At 42.6% G+C, this 20,636-nt stretch overlaps 1 protein-coding gene across 2 annotated transcripts in view; it reads left to right on the top strand.

The window, feature by feature from the left end:
- The first annotated feature begins 4,477 nt into the window (after positions 1–4,477).
- Positions 4,478–20,636, top strand: part of zdhhc5a (zDHHC palmitoyltransferase 5a) — a 31,846-nt gene continuing 15,687 nt past the window's right edge. The window contains exons 1-3 of one of the 2 annotated variants that reach the window (XM_082536600.1): positions 4,478–5,017; positions 9,201–10,596; positions 10,717–11,018. In XM_082536600.1, coding sequence (XP_082392726.1) covers positions 10,855–11,018 — 164 coding nt within the window. In that variant the 5' untranslated portion in view covers positions 4,478–5,017; positions 9,201–10,596; positions 10,717–10,854. Of the gene's footprint in view, positions 5,018–9,200; positions 11,019–20,636 lie in introns of both variants that reach the window. The other variant, XM_082536599.1, reaches the window with a different exon arrangement.

The raw sequence follows: 20,636 nt of genomic DNA, 5'->3' as shown, positions 1-20,636 counted from the left end.
TGAAGAATGCTGACAAGACAATAAATGCCTTGCCATATCCCCACGCCGTATGATTGTAATCTTACAGACAGGGCGGTGAAAGTGTCCTGTTGTCCTACAAGGCAGCCTGCACCGGCATATCATTTTATCTGTAAGAGAAAAAAACAAACAAACAAACAGATGTAATTTAAATGTAGTTGTATAGAATGCAACCAATTTGTCTAACAATCAGATTGTACATGTTAACAAAAACATCCAAGCCAACCTCAATAATGAAAGCAAAATGGTATGGATCACAAAAGTTATGTCTAGGAAAGTGGTGAAAACTAAATAAAAATATATTTTATAAAAACACTATTTTTGTTGCAGATGAACTGTACAATATCAACAGCAACTTTTAAGTCAACAAAGATACTGCAGAAGTGCTTAAAAAAGTGCATATTTATAACTATAAAGTATATTTAATACAAACATACCTTTGAAAGGCAAAGCATTTTTTATATGCACACTTAGATGCTCCTCAATCTTTGCCCTGACAGTAGGGCTGAAAGTGGGGCACAGAGGGCAGTGAAAGAGTCCTCTGCAACACGTGTTGCATTCCTGCAGTTCTGGCTTTAAGCCCGAATTCCAGATTGATAAGTGCATCTAAAACAGAGAGAGAAACAGATAAACACCATATACACATTTAAGTTAAGGTTTTAGCAGAAATAACAATTTACAGTTGGCATGTAATAGATTTGGGAAGAAAATCCTTGAAAAAAACCCCACAAGTATTTTACAAGACACTTTCATTTGTGAGACATGTTTCTATTGACATATAACAGTCAATTGAACAGAGGCTAACTAAAATCTGGGCAATAAAAAAGCTGTACAGAATAGAATAATGAATAGAAGTATTGATAAATATATAAATCTGTTTGTGACGAAATTTACTGTGTTGACGCTAACCAAAGGTGTCACAAGTGCACACGTTCCTTACTACAGTTTAGATACCTCTGTTTAAAAAGCACCGACTCGACTTTTTAGTCAAGTCGAAGCAAGAAGTACAGGGTTTAAAATATCATTTATGTACAAAATTTTGAAGTAATCTTGCGTCCAAAGCACGCGTGCTGATTTACAAATGTACGGATTACAAAGTACAGATACGCGTGCTAAAATGTGAGAAGTAGAAGTATAAAGAAGTATACAGTAGGCACAAAAAAGTACAGCAGTAAAGATACCAGAAAATTCTACTTAAGTACAGTATTGAAGTATTCGTTATTTTGCATCTCTGACGCCAACAATAAATCATACTCTAATGCAAAATGTGGTTTTTGCTTCTTCTCGCCCACAGAAGCCGTTAATCCAGCTCTCTTACTGAAACCAGGCCCAGGAAAAAGCATATCTGTGTGTTTCTCTGCCATGGAGCACGATGAAAAAACATTAAAATAAGGAGGAATGTTGTTGTAACGCAAAAAAAGTGGCAACATGATCATTGTAAGAAAACTAGACGATTCCTAGAATTATGAAATCACTAACGGCAAATTTATTTAAGAAAGACTTAACCAACCTTTGTGATCAACTTGCAAGACTTCCACGGTATCCATGCGTGCTTCCGGCTACTGTGGAGGTCACGTGCTTCCGGCTACTGTGGAGGTCACGTGTTTCCGGTTAGTGTGGAGCTCCACAGTGGCTGCAGCCAGACCCTTCTCGCTTCAAGCGGGCCATCACCAATTTTTGGATCAAGAGGTTACCTGCTCTACCACCTGAGCTACAGCCACATATGATTAAATACTAATCATCAGTGCCATAAACAGTATTATACGATTTGGTTTAGCTGTGAGTAAAACATCAGCAAGAGCTCCTCCTCCTTTCTCTCCTTCTTTAATGTTTATTCTGTGCAGGCACAGACAAATGTGACGGGATTTAAACACAGTGGAAAACACAGTAAACAACACTCGGAACACAACAGCACATATTAGAGTCTATCAGTAGAAATATAGAATTACTTGAGACTATGTCTTGTCATGTCTGGTAAAGTCCAGAGAGCTTGTACAGAGTGAACAGAAAAAGTGATAACACTGCAAAGATAAGAGGTGTACGTATGTACATTTGTGTATGTGAGACATGCTTTAGTGTTAGTGCCTTAGACTAAACTCACTAAAGTGTCTTTATTTTAGGCACCATACATGCTGTAAAATCTAATAGAATACACAACACCCACAAATAACTTGATATGGCGTAGTTGATATATAATAGGACGCTTGAAGATGTGCTTATTTGAGAGTTTAGAAATGTGTTAGGTAGGATGTAGAATTATTGTAGAGACACTGACACTGCCTGGATGCAATAAAGGCCTGAGTGTGTCATGAATTTGGGAGTAGATTTCTAGGAGGCCCTCCCCCACTTTGAACTGTGACAGTAAGACAAAGAGAAGTTAATGTTGAGTGGAAATTCCCCAGGGGAGACCTGGGTGGGGGTCTCCGTGTTTGTAATATGTTAACTCTGTTTTCTCTGTTGTGTAGAGGAATTTGGTGTAGCTTGGGTGAGGAGATTACTTTTGTGACCTGCAGGAAGTCACATACACAGAGACACACACGCAGTGCTTTGACTGTTATGACGCACCCACACCTACATGCACACTCACTCTCGTGCACTCACATAGACACACGGGTACGCGCACACACAGGCACTCACGTGCTCGTGCGTACACACACAGACACAGAGTTTGCAGCACACCGTGGGGGTTTTATGATGGGGTCGCTGGCACCTCTCCCCTTCTAGAAGATGCTTAAATGAAGATGAATGAAGGTGAATAAAGGTTTTGTGAAAATGACTACTGAGTCCGGTGCCGTCTCTGGATGCTCGAGGAATAAAAAGAACCGGGTGACTGATTTCATAACACATTGTAGACAGAGAGAATGTTGTAGTTATGGTGTAGCCAGCCTGTTGTATCCACCTGTTGTGTGTTATTGTGACATTGTTCAGCAGTGGTGATTAAGGCCTGTGTACATTGTTGTACATGTGTGTGCAGTGTCTTGCTTGATTGCAATGCTGCTCTGATTTGTTGTAGAATTATATGAATAAATAAAGGTCCCTGAAAATGTTATATCAAACAGTTGCGTTTCTGTTGAAGCTCCTAACATTCGAGATGACTGGGAAACAGCTCTGAACCCGCACAACCATCATTCATTTTCTTGACTACTTATACAAATTAGGGTTTCTAGACCATATCCCAGCTGATACTGGGCTGAGGTGTGTTGCACCCTGGGCACAATACCAGAGCTGTAGAGTGTTTAAAGTCGAGTCCTTGAGGCAGCTCTTGTTGTGATTTGGTGCTCTATAAATGAAAATAAACTGAACTAACACAGAGACATGTTTATGGACTGTGTGGGACGGCCAGAGTACCCAGAGGAGGCACAACAAACTACAACAAAAAATGAATCTGGGTATGTTACACCCAACACTGATACCAACTGTCAGCTGTTTTCTTGAGAACGCTCTTTATTGTTTTGAAGGAAGAAAAACAAAACCACCGTCAGTTAGAATAACTCTCTTTGTTCACATTTATGTTTTTGGTTTGTAAGTATCCCTGCTTTGCATCCTGGCTTATTAGAACAGTGTGATGCTCTTAGCAGTGGTCTGATGTTCATACCTTGGTCAATGTAGAAAGAAGTGGTGCTAAAAAAAAAAGTACACATAAACAACAGCACATGATGTGCTACACTGAGTCATTATTTCATTAATAACACCACAGAGGCATTGTGTGTTACATTTAAATTTCACTGGAATAAGGAAAGGTGTAGTCAATAATCCTGTTAAATAACTGAGACTACAATATTCACCAGTACTGATTGTGAATTTTGTTATGACTGATTGGTCTACATGAAGTGATAAGTAGTGAAAAAATGTAACCTATTCTTTACTAATCAGGTTTTTAGACTGAAGTGCACATAATGACCCCCACCCCCTCTGAGAAGTGGGTCATCACAAAATCCATTGGTTTTTGTTTTCAATTCTATGATTGCCCCTTCACCAACTGTCCAGTCTTTCAAGAAGCACACACACACACACACACACACACACACACACACACACACACACACACACACACACACACCGTGCCATAATACAGCCGCATCTATGTTTTTCCTGTGGCAGGATTTTAGATTTAATATTAGCGATTTTGTGTCTGTGGCTGCTGGTGGGGGACTTGTTTGTGCGCTTATCACAGCGCCTGCTGTCCATTTAATCTCTCCTTTGTGTTGTTGGTGTCTGCGTGTGCGTGTGTTAGTCCTATAACGAGAATACGGGTGCACATACACATATAACAAACATACGTTACTGTGTCAGTGTGTCACATGAAAGGATTAAACCCTCAGCTTATGTAGCATCCAGCCTCAGTGACAATAACGTTCAGCTGCAAGTATTTTAACACGTGTGGGTGCTGCTCTGTGCTGCTCTATCAATTTTATCACGATAAAGAGCAATCATGACGCTCGGCGTTCAGGGGGCGGGGACTGGGGAGGGCTTGCAGGTGCAGAAGGAATACAATACGCTTGTAGGGTGATTGACAGCCCTGTTGTCCAATCACTGTTATTTTTATTGCGATAAGTCTGCTGTTGGACGCTGGCATCAGAGTTTAATAGTACTGAGAAATATGTCGCTCTTTGAGAGTCTGTTACCCAGTAATACTATGGATTTGTGAGAAGAACACGTAATTATTGTGGGATTACGTTTATTTGGCGGCCTCTCGGCGTTGCACGGGCCTGGATAAGTTACAAACCGAGCAGCCTCTTCTACGAACAGTTGGTCAAGCTAGCCGCCTGTAGTAAAATGACGGAAGACGTATCGGTGGGCTGCTAGCTGATTATTTATCTTTGAATTAGCCAGGAACTGGTACAGCTAGCTACCAAGACAAGACCCCATCACCGCTGAAAGGCTGGAGTATGGATTTCTGACGGATACAACGACTTTTCTGTCATTCTAACCGCAGGAAGAAAAAACATGACCAACAGTGAAACATCGGGTTTACTGTGTTTGGAACTGAACCTCGCAGGTGAGATGAATTGTTAGCTAGCTGCTAGCCAGGGTTAAGCAGTACAGACCTAGGTAGCTCACGGTTAGCTCATGTTAATGCTTACTCGGGCAGCAGCGTTATACTGAGCTTTAGCAGTCGGTGGAGTGCCTGTATGAATGGTATTTTTAGATGTCCACATAGCTCATAGTAGCAAGGCAGAGCCCGTGGCTGTGGCCGTACTCTCGCGTCCTGTGGCTCGGCTTCGTTTTCTCCATCCCACTCATTTCATGAAGATAGGCGTGTAAGCTAGCTATCACCGGAATTGAAATCTTAGCGAAATTTTCTCCAATCCCTTTGACGTTAGCACCATTCTCGGTGGCTAATGCTCTGCGTCCCCACCCCGGCTTCAGTGTGGGCTGTGTGTCGCTCACTCGGGGGCTCAGAACATTCCGTCAGCTTCTGCTTCCTGAGTATTGGCAGTGAAGCCCTGACACCACTGCACGGTGTCTCTGAAAGGATGGTAATGATAACGACCACCATGTTAACACTGGCAGCTTCACAGAGCCGTTTAGCGTGACGCCCTGTTCGTCTGTAAAGACCAGCCTGGCAGGGCCGAGTCTGGTCCGCTGCCCGCTTCCTTCATGTAAATCGGGCAGCCGCCTGGCTCTGCGGGATCAGCCGAACATCCCCGCGCTGCACTTGACACGTTACTGGGATTTTTCCTTTTTCAACGCGATTAAAATGACAATTCACAGCCAGTGTTCGGAGATTATAATCTTTGAGTAAAAGCCATCCTTTTTCCACTTTGCATATATCAAGGCTCTGTCTGCTGCTGGGACTGCAGCAGGATATACACACCCAGTATCTGTGTGTGCATAGGTGCTGACAGCGCTGTAGGCTGCTTCAGATGGAAGGTGGTGCCATTGTGCTTGTAGGTTTTCTTGAAGGGTGGAGATTCTGCCTGATGGGAGCATGAATCCACTGTGAAGTACTGACCAGCTTACATAAGACCCGTTGCTGAAAAGAGGAGAAACTTGTTAGAATTGTACAGGGTCTGTCTGTGGGTTATAGGAAGCATTTCCATCTGTGTTTGCACCATTTTGCTCACAAAAATGTAAAGAAATGAGTGGTGGCTCAAGAATTTAGCGAAATACTCCTGGTGCTTTTGGATCCAACAGTTTTGAATGCTCCCTCAGGGTGACCACATACTGCAGTCCTGACATGTGCACTTTCATTTTATTTATTTTTTTTATAACTTTGTTCGATCAAAATGATGTTGTTTTTTCCCTGCCAATTAATCTCTAATAGAAACGGACTGATCCAGGCTTTAAGTGATCTGTTAAGTTTTCATAGCTAACGTTTGTTCACAGCAGAGTTATCGTAGTTTTATCATTTCTAGTTAGTTTTCAAACTTTTTGTTTTGAATTCAGTTTGGTTTTAGTTTCCAGAGTGGATTGTCTTATTTCCTCTTAGTTTTTATTGTTTCAAGATGTTTAGTTTCAGTTAGTTTTAGTCTTTTTAATCATTACTGTATGGAGGCCATGTGTCAGAGGAAAGTTTTTAAGAAAATTAGTATAGATGGTACAGTAAAAACCTGATTTTTGAAAGCAGATGACTCACGGTGTAATTGTAGACATCGAGAGTCTCAAACATGTCTGTCAACTCGTTGGGTAAGTTTATTTGTTTTATTAACAAACTAACAGATACAAATACTAAGGATATTTCCTCTAGACATTTAGTCTTTTTTTTTTTTTTTTTGTAAGTTTAGAAAACCATTTCAGTTTCTTTTTTTAAATCAAGTCTGGTTTTTATATAACTAAAATGTTTTTCACCTCCAGTAACTGGTTCCTCGTACCTTGATGTGAGAATTATAAAACATTGTCAGTCTGACGGACATTGAAATATAACTCATTCAGGCCTAGGTGGACCCTGGCAGACTGGCCGGCTTTACTCAGTTTCCAGAAATCCGGATTTACTCTGGTAACCACTGGGCATCTCGTATGGGAGCTGTAGTCTGCTACAAAGCCTACAACTCATCAACCCACATGCTTCAACCTGACGTCCACCCTAAAGGTCAGCTTAAAGCCAAGAACCCACACAAAAGACTGAGTGTGGCAGTGAGGGCACAGTCCCACTGAGGCAGTAAGCTAACAACTGTATGTGGAGATGCCCAACGAGCTGCTGCACTGATGTCCTCCACAGAAACACTCAGGAAGGGTCCGTGAGATCGACATTCCTCCGGTGTGACGTGCACGCAGGAAGTTGTAGTCCTGGCACTCGTATGCCATCACAGTGGCCTCCACCAGCACCTAATGTGCCAGTCAGTGATGTGGCATAAGCTTCCTTCATGAGATGAGTCCAGGATACAGAGCTGGTTCCCTTTTCCTAAACCTCTTAGTCCTACTCCCCGTTGAGGGGATTCCCACTTTCCCGGTCTGTGCACCAGGAAGTGTGTTGTGCCCAATGAGGGTAGGTCCTTGCTGCTCCACATGATCAGACTGTAAGCTAACCTGTGCAGTGTCACAGAGCGAGCGCGTCCCACTGTTGAGTCTGTCCTAACCAAGGCATGACTATATTTCAGGAATGGCAGGAAATGCCTGTAAACCAAAAAAACTGCCGTGAGCTCCAAGTGGCAGCAGCTTTTACGAGTGTGATGGAGGAGCTGGTTGAAGAGGGGATCAAATTCAGCCTCAGCATCTTAAACCATGTCCCTATACTAGCTTTCCCAGTTTGTTGCTGGGCTCTGCTGCAGTATCAGAAAGGCAGGGATTGGCCTGTGACGCTGCCAGTCAACGTTCTGCCAGCACACACACATGCAGGCAGTGCCGAGGGGGCGACGGTCTGTCCCCAAGACCCTTATTTTTAGATTTTGACTGTTCTCATCAAATTACCAGTAACACTTTTTACTTAGTTAACAAAAGTCACATACATAAACTAACCTGTAAAGCTACAGAGGTTTGGCCTGTGAGGTAGAATTACTCTTTGGTAGCACAGTCTGACAGCTTATCACAAGACGAAGCATCGTCAGGCCCTGTGTGATGGACCGAGCAGTGAAGGAAACTTAGGCACAGGTTAAAGTCCAAAAAAATGATTTTTTATTTAACCCTAAAAACATAATTGGTTAACTCATGCAAAAAGAATCAAAATCTTGGGCCCATAAAAGAGGTCAAAATAACAAAACTCTACTCAAAGTTGACAACACAACTGATAGCTCAAACAAACTGACCTAACTTAAGGAGACAAAGGAGAAACTTAAATAGTGGCTGATCAGCCCACAAAAACAGGAGAAGGGCTAAAACACACAAAACCTAACTAAACATAATGAACTCCAATCCCCCCCATGGTCCTGAGTTATGGCGTGAACCAATTTGTAGTCTCCTTTAAAGCTCGCTCCGCCCCTTTTCCACGTCTTGGCTCCTAATCAAGGGACTGGAACAGCTCCAACTACGGTAACGCAGAAAACAAAAAGATCAATCATACATAACAGTGTAAACTAAAATGTGCGCACTTATTTTAGAAGGCAGCGTTATGTGGATATGTGAATTAACTCTAAACCAAAACCAGTTATTTATTGTCCTGTAAATTAATTCCTATATTTAAAGAAAGACATGTGAATGCAAGGTTACTTATAAGCCTCCACACTAACATGGTGGGTATTACCACTGTGTGGCTGTAGGTGCAGCCATCACACCCTGGAAGCACCAACTGCAGTCCGTGGGCAAACTTTGAAGTTGACCATAAAATGATTTTCTGTTTTTGCCATTATACTTTCCATTTGAAGTTTCAGTGTACACTTAAACACGGAGAGTCACACTCTGTCAGATTAGTTCCCTCATTGTCTTTTTCATAGATTTTTACACTTGCAGCATAAGATGGACATTCTTGCTGCCTTCTCCCATCCAAATGCAGGATTACTTCCCAACTCCCTGAATTGGTTCTTGGTCCCCTGGGAAAATCCCTGCTGTGAAACATAAAACATGTCTTCTCATTATTTGATTTGTAAGCAGCACTGCTGATCAGAACAGTCTGAGGAGGTAGTGTTTCCAGCACCACTGACTGCAGCACCTCGAGTTACTGTTTTCTTAATAAAAGTGAATGCAGTCAGTCAGTAATTCCACAGCAGCAGCGTTTGATCCTATTGATCAGTGACAGCTGATCAGTGAATGCAGCTCCCAAAGGCTGTGGAAAATAATAGTTTCTCTTCCTGTTCTTACCACTATAGGAGCATCCTGACCAACCGTGGGACTGGATTCAGCTGTTTGTGACTCCGGACAGATTCTACTGTTCCAGTGTTTCATCTGTTTACCCACCAGACGAGGAAACGTGTTTGCATCCTGAGGAATACTCAGTACACAGCTGGCCTTTGGAACCTCTATTTCCTACATATTAAAGGCACCACTTTTCCCTTCTTGTTGAGGTTGTTTTTAGGGCACGGCTCTGGAGAGACTGTAACCTCCACGGGATTGTTGTGGGGAGGGTGTTATCAATGCCTCAGTGCTCTGCTAGGGAAGGAAGTGGAGGGACGTCCCTGGAGGAGAGGGCACAAAAACACAAAACTGCCTGAAGCTGGGATGCCCGACATTTCTGTTGCATAACTGACACCCATGAAACCATCGGAGGAACAGAGTAGGTCCGTGTTGCCATGGCTGGCTGATGTGATACCACTACCTGTTTACACATAGCCCGGGCCTCCCTGTTTGGCTCTTTCTCAACACTTCCAATACTAATGAAAAGGATACTAATGGATGGTCTACTGGATTTTCCCCCAGTTGTTTTGGAAAGTGTTACCCACTCACAAACTGCCTCCTGTCTTGCGATCACATCTACAGTGCAGCTTGCAGGTGTGGTGGTTTGAATCGGCCACCAGCGGGGTCTAGGGATGCCCCGACACAAGAAAACCAGGCTACTCCATTGGCCCGCTTACAGACTGCTGTTTCTAATACAAGTCCTGGACTGAAGGCCAGTCGGGGTTGATGCATTTTTTAAATTTAAAGCCTGTCCTCGGATCGTTCCCCTGACCTGAGAACATTTTGCTAGTGTGGACGAGCTTGTTGCTGATGTGAAGGACTCGGCTTTTAAAAAACACAAAGCAGTGACATTTTCATCCAGTGCTTTATTTTTCATTCACACTTTTCTTTTTAAGCCTCATCACATTTCTCACTGCTTGCTACCCAAACAGCTCCGCCTCTGCGCTCACCCTTCTCCTATTTGAGGACCAATCAGGCTGCGAGGTTCTGTTACAATTTGAGTTTTTTCACAGCACCAAAGTACTAAATAGTTTTTGTTTTTCACAATTAGCCATTCTCCATTTAAAACTGTACTCTTATCATTTTGCCAATTTTTCTTGTTTTGTTTTGTTGACGTTTGCGGACCAGTTGTTCTGGGACCTTTGGGAAAGACCGCCTTCTGTCGTATTCATACTTGACTGACACGTTGGAATAAACAGAATAGAACTTTAGCGTGTTTGCTCGTGGCACACGGTGGATCAGGCACCTTCCTCTTTACGTTCAGTGGCTTATTTGTGCAGCCTGTCTTCCCACCTGGTTTTTTTTTTTTTTTTTTTTTTTTTTTTTTTTTTTTAGGCAGACGGGGAAACGAGGCTTTTACAGCACAGACCTGTAAGCTTACTTTAATCTGTCACAGTTGATCAGGATTGACCTAAGAACCTGAGATAACAAGCATCCAGCCCTCCTCCCATCTGAGCGTGCAGTAAAGCATTTTTCTCTTTTCCATCTCAGAAGTGAAACCTTCCAACTATTATCGACAGTCCCTGCACACCAAACCCTCTCTGTACACGTAAGGGAACGTTTAAGGCTGATGATAAATGACTTTGGATAGCAGTTAGTGGACACACACATCACTACTAACAGGAAGTGATGCCAGGCAGTAGTAGTAAGAGCGGAGGGCGGGGTCCATCCTCGTCCCCCCTCCCTCATGCTGTAGTCCCGTCCAGCAGACCCCTGCGACCTTCACGCTACGTTCCTGTGTCAGCAGCAGCGTTCTTCCTCGTCGGCTCCACCACGCTCTTCTTCTGTTTCACGTGAGTGCAAACACTGCGCACACACACAGTTCATGGGCTGTGATCATTTCCATTGTTTTATTGCTCCGTTTGGTTATTTTACAGTCAGCGTTGCATGTTTGGGTAGCTCAGACCTTCCCAAAGTGTGGGGCCCGCCCCCTAGGGGGGGCGCAGAGCCATTGCAAGGGGGGGGGGGTCGCGGCATGAAAAGGGGAAAAAAAACCCCAACAATGCTTGGACACTGCTAGCACGGGGCTCCCACACAAACACAAAGCAGGAGATGAAGCGTCGCTGAATATGTTGCCAAACCAACTTCATTCTGAGCCAAAGACTAGAAAATATGGTGAAGCAAATCTGCCCTTTGGCTTCACCTGCACAGGTGCTGAGGTAGGTCTCCCTGCAGGTTCCCCTTCTTCAGGAGCAGCGCTGGGCTGTTTAAATCACAGACAAACAGGATCCCACATTCTTGATCTTTAGTTCACAAACACTTGTTGTAATGACTAACTGCTCCTGACATGTTGGAGATGTTTGCTCTTTATACAGTAAAGTTACAGCAGGATACAAATAACATCAGGCTGATCCTGACACAGTTTGTTCCCCCGGTTCAAATCACAGACAAACAGGATCTCACAGCTGTTTATGTTTTTGAACACATTTTGCACAGAGAGAAAAATGTATTGATGCAATGTTGAACATTATTACACAGGAAAAAACAACCACATGTAAAACAATCACACTGTGACGTCTCTGCCTTTGTAAATGGAGGGACAGTAACTGCGTGTAAACCTGCAGATAGAGACAAAATACTGTTCATCTGGGGTCTGTTCTTCGTACCTCGCTAAGTAAGTTAGCTGGATTTGATTATTGATGATTTCGCGTGATCTTGGATCGTTCGGTTCTCCGAAGCTCATCCGGGACTTGCTGTCATAGCAACAGATCCGTAAGCGTAAACCTGCTCGGGAGCAGGTTTACTTTATGTAAACAGGATTAGATCGCGGCCACGCAGGTATGTCCGCTTCATTCATACGAAAGCAACAGCGATATTTTTCCACTGTTTCACCATAAATAAATAACATCAATGTAACTAAAGATAATGCAGCACTTGATCCTTTTATTGATGTCACACAGATACATACAGGTCATTTCCTAAAAAAGGGAAATGTACTATTAACATTCTATTACATGTATGTGATTATTACAGATGTAATTCATATTTCAGAGTAGTAATTGTAAATTACTTCGTGTAATCAAGATGAGAGACCACGGCTATAAAAGCGAAGGTGGATTTGGGAAGCCTGTCGCAGCCATGTCCTGTCTGTATACGCGAGCCACCCATTGCGGAAGGTGCAAGATTGATAAGGAGAGTCCTCAGAATTCAGCGTATATTGCGGGACAGACAGGATCCTTTAGCTCAGCGCGACAGTGTGCTCATAGAGAGATATCGATATTCCCGTGAGGGTATTATTTACTTATTAACCAACTTGTTGACAAGGGGGGGTGCAGGACCACCACCTGTCTTTTTTTTTGCTCTGCCCTTTTCTTGGTTGCTGTTATAAACAAACAAACAGATTATTTCAGGGTCTCTTTCCAAGAGACGAAAAGCAATATAAGTGATAAATATTACCATTCTGTAGAATATTCTTATATTTCACTTTTACTTGTTCCCATGTTCTAGTGGGTCCTGTTGTGGCTCTAATGTGAAAGGATATAATGTAATATAATATAATATGATATAATATAATATAATATAATATAATATAATATAATATAATAAATTTACCCTACCGCCTACTGGTGTTGGTCAGAGGGGCCGATGGCACGATATGGCAGCCTGGCTTCTGTCAGTCTGCCCCAGGGCAGCTGTGGCTACAACTGTAGCTGCCTCCACCAGTGTGTGAATGTGAGAGTGACTGAATAGTGGCATTGTGAAGCGCTTTGGGTGCCTTGAAAAGCGCTATATAAATCCAATCCATTATTATTGTTATTATTAAATCACTTACGAGTTTAATTTGTCAGCAACTTCCTGCCAGCCCTCTCTCCTTGCTTTTGCAGCCTTTGCAGTGTTCCCTTGCGTTTTAATTAAACTCTGAAACTCCTGAAATCCCTCACTCAAGAGTTCTTGCTCTGCTGCCGAAAAATACTGAGCGCGCTCCTTCGACATTTTCGCCGACCAATCAAAGGGTTGCCGATCAATGTTTCTACTATCGATGCGTAGCCCCTGTTAAGCCACCCAGTGATCTCACATTACTTCATCCAGCTGTACTAATCGTCAACAACAGGTGTGTTTGGAGAACCGGAATAGAGAGCTCAAAGTTAGCGCGATGATTTGATCTTGGATGTAGTAAGCGAGGTACGAAGAACGGACCCCTGAATATCTGCCATTCTGCAGTTCATCTCATGTAAACAATAACGTGGCCACAGCGTGACGTGGAAAAAGGCACATACCTTTGACGTTGCGTGACGAACTCTGTATGGAGACATGGTTACTAGTGATGGGATTTCCGGCTCTTTTTAGAGAACCGGCTCTTTCAGCTCCGAACCGGCTCTTCAGGTTGTTCTTTGCTTTAATTTATTATTAACAATAATATAAAATTATGCACAAAATGAATTACTAATGTAAAAAAAGTGGTTTTATTTATATATGTTTATATATAAATATATGCGGTGGCCCCTAGAGACAAAGCACGTACAAACTCCAAAACACATCCCTAGCGTTAACTGAACTTCCAAAACAGAGCTACTTAAATTACACAATTGAAAGCATGTGTGTATTGTTTGTGTATTTGTACACAAGCACTCATATATATTCAAATAATAATTTAAAAAAAAAAAAAAAGGTTCATTTACCTGTTACTACCACACACCAGATCAGGTCGTTGGTACTTGCTGGCTTGTGTAGCCACTAGGTAACAAAAGCTCAACACTGCCCCCTAGCATCCTGGAGCACTTCTGTTGTGTTTTGCTGCGGAGTTTGTATGTGCTTTGTCTCTAGGGGCCACCGTAAATATACTTTTATTTATCCACTCTACATAAAATGTAATAAATAAATCATATAATACAAAAACCAACTATTCACATTTCAACTTTTAACTATTTAAATTTTCAGCTTTTTTCTTTTAAACAAATTTAAAGTGAAACAACCTGCATGAATAAACTTTCTGAATCCTTTATCACCTGCAACTGAAAATAGCTGTGGATGATTACTATACCTTTCTAATGGGACGTTGTTGTCCCTGCCTCTCTTTCTCTCTCTGTGCTACTGCGAGTGTAACAGTGTAACTACCGCCCCTCCCCCCTCTGCCCAGCGTAAAGCACACGGCTCGCATGCGGAGTGAAGCGGAAAAAAGTGCGAGAGGGAGAGAGAGAGGGAGGGTGAGAAAGAAAAAAGAAAAAAAAACCCCACGGCTCCCAATAAGGAGCCGGCTCACGTCAAAGACCCGGCTCTAAGAGCCGTTTCGTTCGCGACCGAAACATCACTACTACGGTAGCCGTAATGCTCCGACAATCCATCAAGCGCTGCAGCTCCGTAGCTTAGCAAAGTCGAACTAAAACATTTATTGACAGATTGCTGAGCGCCATGTATCACATAAAAACGGTTTGCGGTCAGTAAGCACAACCAGAATTCATACATAAGGCGCGCTGTCGATTTTAGGCCATGCATGTCGTTAGCGCGGTTAGCTCACTAACACGTTGACGCCGTCCAGCCCCACGCACGGGGCGATCCGCGGTAACTCGTTAACGGAGATTTGCCGTCTCCATCTTGTCCTTGCCTGCAGGTGAAGCGATGGGGGAGAAGGGGGAGTTGTGTTCAGTGCAGGAGAGGCGAGGCTCAGTAACGTTGCGTAGAGACAAAAGTGGACGAAAGAGAGGCAAACTTGTGGCTCCACAAGTATAATTATAACGTAACATGGACTATATCGATATGAAGGATATTGTCACATCTTATATCTCGTATGAAAATATATCAATATTTTTTTAAAAACCTCGATATATCGCCCAGCCCTAAACCAAAGCTGTGTAAAGCGCCTGTTCTCAGTGATATTAACACGTCTGCAGTTTGTTGCGATGCACTTGGCGTCAGTCAGTGTCCGAGGTAGACTTACTGAGTCCCCGATGCTCCCTGAGTGGTTTGTCGCAAAGTGCTAGCAGCATCCCCGGCTAACGTGTGCTTCGTGTCAATGTGATATTTTAAGCTGGAAGTGATTCGGTGAAAAGAAAATTCCTTCTTGCACAATGTGCATAATACTTTATATCAGCCGACTGTTCCGTCTTATTTGTTTTAATGCTCAAATGTCCAATCGAGAGGGCTGATGTGCGTTTATCATCTTCCTACTGAGTTGATTGGTTCAGTTGCCCGTCACTACCAGACCTATTGCCCAGTCGGGCATGTGGGGAGGTAACTGTACTTGGACAAACTGCATGAAATGCGCTGACAGAAACATTTCAGGGATTTTGAGGCATTCTGCACTCCAGATGCGTTAAATGTGTGAAAAATTTTAATCGCATTGACTGTGATGGCAGATTAATTTGTGTAAATGCGTTAATTAGTTATATTATGATGAAAATATCAGATGCAATCATTACATTTGGTTTTGGCTGCACATGCAGGACGTAGAGATTCATTTATGACCAAACATGAGGTTTAAAACTCTTTTCTAAACTCTTCAGCACCCTGTGGCACGTATGTCACTCTCTCTGACATTAAAAGTTAGGCAAATAGACAAACGAGTGCACACAAACTGAGCATGAATATTTCATGCAGCAACCTGGGAGCCAAAAGTCATTGTTTAACTTAAACTAATGAACATTTTAAAGTGTTTTTTCCAGCCGTACGTGAGTAATTAAGTCAAATGTGACTATCACATGTAAACGGAGTGCATACCTGTAACATGTTCCAAAGAGCGGCCGTGTTGTTCTGCTTCAGCAGGATTACCAACCATTTCACACTCTCATGCTCATGTGTTCCTCCCTAATGTTTAACATATAAAACCAGAGTCGCTCCTCTTCTTATGAATGTTGGGAGCACTGGTCTTTAATCTTCTGCTTCCTGCCTGCTCTTCATTCAGGTGGTCAGTGAATAAGGGGCGGGTTTAAAAATCGATTTTAGTTTGAATAAAGTGACATCGATTCATTAAATCCTGAATCGATTTTTAAATATAAATGTATTTTGTCAGAAATGCCAGAATCTCAGCTTAAAGCTCACAAAACGACGTCAACAACCGGCGAACAGCTAAAACAGGAAATGGGCGCCGGTAGTCCACGGAGTCCACAGCGTGGATCGTGGACACGTCGGGTGCTGAACGCAGACATCTCACAGATTCTGATGCTGCAGGTTGAGTAACTCCGACTAAAACTGACTGAACCAGCAGCAAAAGGAGATCCAAACTACACTTCATGTTTGATAAGCATCGTCATCTCGGACCTTTGCTGTTTTGCTTCCACCACGATAAAATCACACTTCCTGCACAGCTCTCTCTGTACTTCAAGAACAGTTTCCCGCCTCAGATCTGTTTCTGCATTACTCTCTGCTTATTAAGCATCAGCCTACTGTTGTCAAAGAAATGTAAACTTTTAAAAATTATACCAAATTACAAACTCTCAGCTGTGTCTCTGATCAAACTCTGTAACTTTGCTCCGCTTCTCTTCAGCAGCATCAGCTAATGTTCAGATGTTGATTGGTGGATTTATTATCTGCTATAAAAGCCAGGCCAGGAAAATCTCCTTCATGTTTTATCCTCAGTTCCTTTGACACAAAGACATCTGCTGTGATGTTCACACCTCTGAAGTCTCACAGCGTCAGCTTTGTTTGTATACACAGATACAAAAATGTGGACATGTACTGATAAATGATCAGAGTTATAATATTTCTGAATCGAATCGGGAGCTTGTGAATCAGAATTGGATCAGTGGTAGAAATCAGTGACGACGCCCAGCCCGACACTTAATCTTGTTCAATAATCAACTTTGATTCAAACTCTTCTTCTTTTTTGTACCTGAGCCACAGCACGTAGCTAAATACTGCCAGTACCACAGACGATCCACTCAGAATGATTCTCACTCACTAGCATATCCATGGTGGTGGGAACAGAGTTGGTGATGAGCAGGTTTCACGAACACAGCTGTTGGTTTACGTGTGCGTGCAGAGCGAGAACATTTCTGTGCACACGTTAATGAATGAGGCCCAGCACGTCCAGTTAGGGTTGTGCTGATGGACGCCGCGTCACAAATCATTGATGGTCAAAGTAAGCAGTGGTAGCTCGCTAGTCCAGACCATTTCAATTTCACTGCTCCTCTAATGCATTCTAGTTTTAATAATAATAATTATGACTATAACAACACTGTATTATAATGATGATGATAATTTCAATCTGCATTGGTACGGTTTCCTCCTGCCCAGACACACAAAACGTGTGTGTGTGTGTGTGTGTGTGTGTGTGTGTGTGTGTGTGTGTGGCACTGGTCTATCATCATCAAATAAAAGAAAGCAGAGGAATTTTGTGTGTGATGTACTTCAGTGCTCCACTGTAGTGTGACGGTGCATCTGCAGAGACACTTGTTTCCATTTTTGCCTCTTACCTGTAAAAGGCCAATGGAGTCATTGGCTGCTGGGCGGCCACTGAAATGATCCCATCGGTGTATCTAGTAGGAGTCTGAGGGCTAGCACTAGCTGCCAGTATGTATTTATTTTATCCCACTGGTGGTTTTTGTCCCAAAGCTATAAACACTGTGCCATGTGCACGTTGTGTGCTTTGTGGAGGGTGGATAACCTCCCCTGCTACATGGTGGGAATGTTGTCGTCCACTGGTGATGCCAGAGGGGAACAAAAGGACCATGGGAGTATTGAGCAACCTCACCCCCAATTCATTGTTGACATTAACCCCTTAACTCGCCAGGATGTTCCCAACAGGTTCACTTACCTGCCACACACATGATAGCATACATTTAGGGGGGTAAGCAGACTCTGTGAGTGTGAGAATGCTAAGCCAATGAGGTTACAGACTATTATCAGTAATCTTGCAAACACCTCACTCTGGTGTGCACGTGTGTCAGGAAGTGTGAGGAAAAAATAGTGGGCGTGTGTCCTCTGTAGGAGAAACATGAATATGTCAGATTGGCGTGCGTGCGTGGGAGAGGGGGGCTCATTATGGTGGTCAGTCAGCTCTGTGCATCAGATTAGTGAAGAGAAAATAGGCCAACATCTGTCACCCTGACAAAAGCTCATCATCTGGTCTGCCACTCTTTGTTCCCCTGCTGTATTCTGTCATGTTGCCGTGTATGACAGTTAAAATGGAGATGGTCTTTTTATGATCCCAGTGTCTAATAACTAACAAAAAACAAAAACGCCCCACACAAGTTCAGGATCAGAAAGATCCAGATTTTAAAATCATGATTGTTACCATCCAGGATCACATAATTCATGTTGCTTTTGTTTTTCAAAGGCGTCCAGCACTGGACCACTCGCATCCAGAGTGGTTTATTCTTTATTGTTTGTTCATTTATTTCAAACATGTAAACAATATACAGGTACATGTAGTAAAGAAAATAAGAGAGAAAAAAATACTATACAAAAGTCAATACTTTTCAATATTGCTACTGTTCTGATTCATTTACATGCAGGGCTCGCAAACTTTCAAAACCCCTGGTAGCCCTTCGGGCAGGGACTCGTCAGTTTTAGCCCAAAATAAATGTAAGTAGCCCGAATAAAAAAGAGAGCAATTTTTTGATTGATGTTTTGTTTCTGTTACAATATTATACATTAAAGTATAATATTGTAACGGAAACAAAACATCAATCAAAAATAGTTTAAACACAAATTACAACATTGTATAAAAATTACAATCATCAACTCAAACACTTGGTTCTAATTGAACAGAAGTTTCTATGAACTTGTAAGAACTGTGTAGGACATGAATCAGTCTGTCAGAGCCTCAATCTGACATTTCCACTGAAGTCACGGGTAAGAGACAAGTGGAACCAAGATCGAGGCCGTTTGCGTTTTGAAGTTTGCACAGACTGCTGCATTGTGCCAGTGGTCGTTCACTCTTTGCAACATAGTAGCTGTTCTAAACTGATTTTCAGGTTTATTTTTAGTTTGTTATTTGCAATTGGTGTTTGTTCTGGGAAAGATATTGCAGACTGAGCAATAATGCATTTCTTGCATTTCTCATGGGTTCTAATGGGGGCCTTTCTTAACTCATTCACTGCCATTGACGTCTATAGCCGTCAATTGCAGTGTATGAGTCAATGGGTTTAACTCATTCACTGCCAATGGCTGGCAGTGAATGAGTTAAAATGACTGGTCCCAGTAACAAAGGCGCTTGTCAGTTCAGAAATCGAGAGAAAACCAACACCACACCCGGCAGAACATTATGTTATTTACACGGGTGCACATAAGTGGTCCGCATGTGCGCATTCGCTGTCAAAATAAAAGACGCACACCAGATAAGAAGTTGCAGCGCGCGTTTGCGTCCATATAAAAGGCTGTTTTTGTCCTAGAGTGGGATTTTCACGGCACATTCTGCACCACATCTCTGTGCGTTCATCATTTGTTTGAAGCCAGCTCACCTCCTGCAACCACTTTTCCGAGAATACGTGCTTCTTTTGTAGTTCGGACTCCTTCTGACATTCGTTTGGAGGTGGAGGAACATCACAGTAATTGCTTAAAGGAGCTTCTTGACATCTTTAAGAGTTCTAAACAAATGTCTGTCCTCCTCCAGAAAATCTTATGTACGCAAACACGCGTTGCAACTTCTTATCTTGTGCGTGTTTTTTATTTTGACAGCGAATGCGCACCTGCGGACCACTTATGTGCAGCCCTGGTTATTTAGCTCGTCATATTGCAGCCACAGAAATTCTTTTGTCCATGAAACCATAAAGCTGCACTTTCTTTTTGCCTTATAGTCTGATTTGTCATAACTTTTCCGTTTTGTGGTAAGCTTTTCTTTGGCTGTCACTTCTTCACCCTGACCTGTCTTATTTGGCTCAGCAGAACTGAAATGCTTTTACACGCTCACTCACATAAGCTCAGCGATTCTCTGCGCGATCAACCTCTCACATGTTTAAGCTGCGGGAGATTTCACTTGTCATGTTTGCATAGTAAGCTAACGATTAATAAGACGATGTCAGAGGAATTGGTGCGCAAATTATCATCACTCACAGATCAGTGCTGTCGCTCTCTATACACAGTTCGCACGATTGCAAAGTGAAAGCAAAAAAACAAGCGCAAATTCAAACGCGATTTCAATATGTCACATATTGACAGTGGCTCACCGATGCCAATGACATAATTACCCAGCTACATTTCTGAAAGAATGCAAAAGCATTGACATATATTTTTCCTTCCTACGATAGGCCGACGGGCAGGGCAGAGATAGATTTTGGTAGCCCGACTGAAAAAATCGCTAGCTCCGGGACGTCGGGCTAGCGATTTTGCGAGCCCTGACATGTTGAAAGTGAGTGGGAAGAAGTAAACACTTATTTAATCCCACCCCTTTGCCATGAGTTATCAGTTAATATTTAGTCAGCTTCCTTACTGATATAATCTGTAATTAAAATAGTGAACATCTATCTATCGATCGATCCCTGCAGGAGCACACCAGGGTGCTGTTCTGATAGATCCAAGAATAGACAAATAGTGGA

Source organism: Aulonocara stuartgranti, assembly GCF_965226115.1.
Source record: "Aulonocara stuartgranti genome assembly, chromosome: 6".
Lineage (NCBI taxonomy): Eukaryota > Metazoa > Chordata > Actinopteri > Cichliformes > Cichlidae > Aulonocara > Aulonocara stuartgranti.
The sequence above is the reverse complement of the archived record's forward strand: the minus strand, read 5'-3'. Positions and strand labels throughout refer to the sequence as shown.